At 28.9% G+C, this 4351-nt stretch overlaps 2 protein-coding genes across 4 annotated transcripts in view; both read left to right on the top strand.

Annotated features, from left to right (window-relative positions):
* The window catches only part of LOC108756724 (mitochondrial import inner membrane translocase subunit Tim23), a 4240-nt gene extending 3243 nt beyond the window's left edge, over positions 1-997 (top strand). For both annotated transcript variants that reach the window (XM_018500741.1, XM_018500740.1), the window contains exon 6: positions 831-997. Coding sequence is in view for 1 of the 2 variants with exons in the window: in XM_018500740.1 (XP_018356242.1) it covers positions 831-840 (10 nt within the window). In the remaining variant the exon portion in view is untranslated. The remainder of the gene's footprint in view (positions 1-830) is intronic.
* A 289-nt stretch (positions 998-1286) lies between these two features.
* LOC108756702 overlaps positions 1287-4351 on the top strand; it is an 8093-nt gene continuing 5028 nt past the window's right edge. Inside the window, exons 1-2 of one of the 2 annotated variants that reach the window (XM_018500707.1) lie at positions 1439-1457; positions 2014-2392. The gene's annotated coding sequence lies outside the window, so the exon portion shown is untranslated. Of the gene's footprint in view, positions 1458-2013; positions 2393-4351 lie in introns of both variants that reach the window. The other variant, XM_018500708.1, reaches the window with a different exon arrangement.

Here is a 4351-nt window from a genome sequence, read left to right on the forward strand (position 1 = left end):
GTGTGCGTGTGCGTGTGCGTGATAACAGATTTTATTTAATTTATGTAATTTGTTATCAATTTTACACATTATAGGTAAGATTTATCAGATGTAAAATATATAATAAGAATATCATCTGTTTTGTATATTAAATGTTATAATTGAATAATGTGATAATTTTTTTTTGTCAAAATTTATGAGTTACCATATAAATTTTTTACTTTGTAAAAAAAAAATATTGTTATTGTATAAAAATAATATATTGTTGATACTAGTGCAGTGAAGTAATTCGAAGATTTTATTTACTACAAATTTAGAGAAATGATCTTTATTCTGTTTGTATTTCCATTTGGATAATACAACGTATTTTTGTAAATATATACAGATAGACATTAGATATGCAATATAAATGTAATGTATAATTTTTTGTAGTTTTTTCATGAATTTAAATCTAGCAGCGAAATTTTTGTATCACATCAGATTTTTCCGAATTGAAATCAAAAGTATAAAAAAACGCGTTTTTAGCCATTTTTTAAACAACATTGTAGATGAATCTGATGGGATATAAAAATCTCGCTGTCGGATTTGAATTTAGAAATGAAAAATTTGCGAAAAATGATACATCTCATTCATGTTGCACATTTGATGTCCACCTGTGTGTATTTTCCAGAATAATGAATTGTCTTCATTTGTAATTATTCTTATCGCGTTATAAATGAGGCATAAGTTGCAATTAATATATAATGTATATAAAGAATTATGAATAATGTATAATAATAGAAAAATTCTTTCGCCGAAGTGTCAAATTTAATAAATATTCTAATATAATTTCTTGTTCTTTCTTTTTGCAGATTGATATAACAAATTGACATCCATACTATAAAAGAGGTCTCTGATGCTTTTTCATATCTTCATGTTACCTTGTACATAGAAAAATTTACGCAAATAAAAACACAGAAAAACTACGACGCAAATAAATTATTAAAGGAATGTTAGAAGAAATAAATTTATTGAAACCAACCAGTATTTTTAAATAAACACATTGATATAATATGTACGTATATTTATGATTTAATATTGTAATATATACTCACCCGCAAAAAATATAAACCATCGATACAATGACCCGTATTTTTTGCGAGTGAATATATTTTATTAAGTCAAATAATAATAAGCCTTATTTGCAAATATAAAATTATAATCCTGAATACACATACGCTTTTGCAAGATGGCGATTTTATTTGTTGGATAGGCATCAGAAAGGCGTTAATCTTATCAAAGCTTATCTCACTATCAGGTCTTGCCCATATTACGGGAACGGGAATATGTTCGAGCATATTCGATCGTGTATACACGCGTGTGTATCGAACAAATCGGAGTTTCTATAATTCACCAGTGCTTAAAAAAAACGAATAGGTGTACAGACAATTTTAAACAGGACAAAATTAAAGAAAATTATTTGTGTGGCTGTTATAACGGTACGTGATTTTTACAATGAAGCCATCATATGAGGCATAAAGCATCGTGTTGCATCATATATTAGTAATTAGAATAATGCAAATTTTGTGAATACTTTTAGTGAAGTGATTTATATATGATCAATCTATAGATGCGTTCGGACAGACACTATTAATGCTATTTGTGTTATTCTATCTTTGTTTTACGTCTAGTAAACGATAAAGATAGACTGACTAAATAGCGCCAGTAACGTCTCCTCGAACACACCTTTTGTCTTACAAATAAGAAAATTAAAGCGATTGCAAACGGTTTCTCTATTTAAATGCACTCTTATCTCTCTAATGTTTTAAATGCATTTATTAATTCCAAATGCAAACGGCGAACATACAAATATTGGAACTTTCTAGATAATTATGATGTACATTCATTTTATACATAATCGTTTCTTCGTATTTTAAAGATGAGAGAAATATCTGAAGACTAACCGAGCTGAAAAATTTCCGATTATAAGAAAGATGAAAAATCGAATTTGTATACAAAAGAAGTAAAATAATATATTGTATAATCTATTTGTAGAACGAAGCGTACGCGACTTTGCAAGTCGGCAATAATCGGTTATTTAATTAACGAATTAATTAGCCGTGAGGAGGTAGAGAAATATAGATGGTGTGTACCCGTCGCGTGTAGCAATAGAAGGCTGAGCTGCATGAGCGCGAACCGAGTCAATATTTGACCTGTGAGATTCACGATCGTTGTCGAACGTAGGCTGTGAGATGACGAGAGAATATTTATGAAAATGTGCGGTTTATTTAAACAAGAACACACACGTGCGCGCATAAATTCTTGCGTATACAACATACGTTATTGCACGAAGCGCAAGAAGCCCAGCAAAAGTAGTCACTTTGAATTCTCCGACGCCGATGGACGTGATTCTGCATAAGATTTAAGGAAAGCAGTTAAGTTTTAGAATTCAAAATCATCGATCACAAAAACTTTCTAACTCTAACAAAATTTCCTACAGTTCTACGGTTATTTGTAGCCATTTGTTTCTCAAAAATGATTTTAATTTGGAGGAAAAAAATTTAAATATTTTTCTCTTTCCTTTTTTCTCAGAATTTTAAATATAAATGTATTACTTTTGTAATTTTATTAGAGCATGAAGCGAAATGATTTTTCTCGCTTTATTCCAAGACTTGATCTCACAAAGTTTTTTTCAAATCGCATGTATATTGCATATCGTCTGCGCCGCATTGTCATAAGCAACATTATCGAATGATAAATATTAACTTTCCATGAAAAAGCAAAGATGATATTAATTAACAGTTGAATTTCCGAATTAAAAAACATCGATGATCGAAGCCTTCTAACAAAATTTTTTTTATATGGTTCTACAGCCGAATTTGATTTTGATTTGAGAAAAAAAAATTAAATATTTCTCTTTTTTTTTCACAAATTTAAATATAAATGTATTACTTTTATAATTTTATAAAAGCATGAGTAGAAATGATTCTTATCCTCTTTGAATCTTGCGAGAAAAAAGAAACAAGTAAAAAAACTTTATTACTTCCTTTACTCTTTTTATTAAATTTTCAAGACTACCACAAAATTTTTCTCAAATCATATACATCATTGCGTATCGTTTGCATCACAATCCTGCAACGTCAAAATGTGAACAATGTTTAACTGCACTTGTCATTAAAAAACAGGTGATGCTAATTAACCTTAATTAACACCTCTGCATCTAGCTCCAGCTAGATAGAGAATGAAGAGTTTTATTATCCGATCGGGGCTCATCAAGCAGTCAACCTTTCAATCTGTTATCTGCGATTCAGGTGAACATACGTATTCGAATTGTCGTGAGTGCTCTATCGTTTATACATTCAGTCCGGCCACTTATTTACGTTGCAGATTTGATTAATGACTCGACGGCGTATTTTTCAAGCTTCGTCAGCCGCTTATTATAACAGTTTGTGTCGAAAACTAGGGCAACGAAAGTTTTTGCTATCTATCTATCTATATATATATATAAGTAACACGTGTTTTACTTTAATCTTTCAAGTTTTTAGTAGCTTAAATTTATGCAACGTGTTCTAGTTTTCTTCTAATATTCCTTTGCAGAGTAAAACATATAAAAAGAAATTTAACATACATGTTACCAGTTTACCAATCTGATGATAAGCAAGCTCCAACAATTTAACTCGCTTTTAGCTGTGTTTAATTGATTTCTTTGTTTTTATCTAGATTTGTGTCTAATATCTGTTATAGTAATAAATCTAGGTAGTGTTGGATTATTCAGTCAATTATTATAAGCATTAATTGCTTGAAGATATATATACAGGGTGTTTGATAAATAATGATAAAATCATTTAGAATGCCACAACTTTTGTCTGAAACGGTTTTTTCTAAAATGCTTTGTTTCCGATATAAAAGAGGTGTACGTGTGGTCTGAGACACCCTATATAAGAAAATGCAGAACTAAAAAATTAATAAAAAATTCTGAAAAAATTCTTAGAGCTCTATGAGAAGAAAATAAACAATTTTTGTCTGCTGTTTTTCTGCAAAATTGATAGCACTTGAGTAAAAAAGTATTAAAAATCAATATTTGGTGATTTTTAATTGATATCTTGTTAATTATTGCAAAAAATTGCAAAATGGTAGAAGACTTTTCGATTCAGTTTAGTCCGTTCTATCCCTATGCGAGAGTTTTATCGTTACTTATCAAAAACATTCAGTATAATTAGGAATTATAAATAAAAAATACAGAAGATATTATTAGATAAGGACATTTTTTTCTACATTGCGGGAAAATGAAGGATATATTATTAACAGACAATATTGATTTGACATTTAACGTTTAATAACAATATTAATTTTGCTAAAAATTATATTTAATGATATATATTAGATATATATA

Source organism: Trachymyrmex septentrionalis, unplaced genomic scaffold (assembly GCF_001594115.1).
Source record: "Trachymyrmex septentrionalis isolate Tsep2-gDNA-1 unplaced genomic scaffold, Tsep1.0 scaffold13, whole genome shotgun sequence".
NCBI lineage: Eukaryota > Metazoa > Arthropoda > Insecta > Hymenoptera > Formicidae > Trachymyrmex > Trachymyrmex septentrionalis.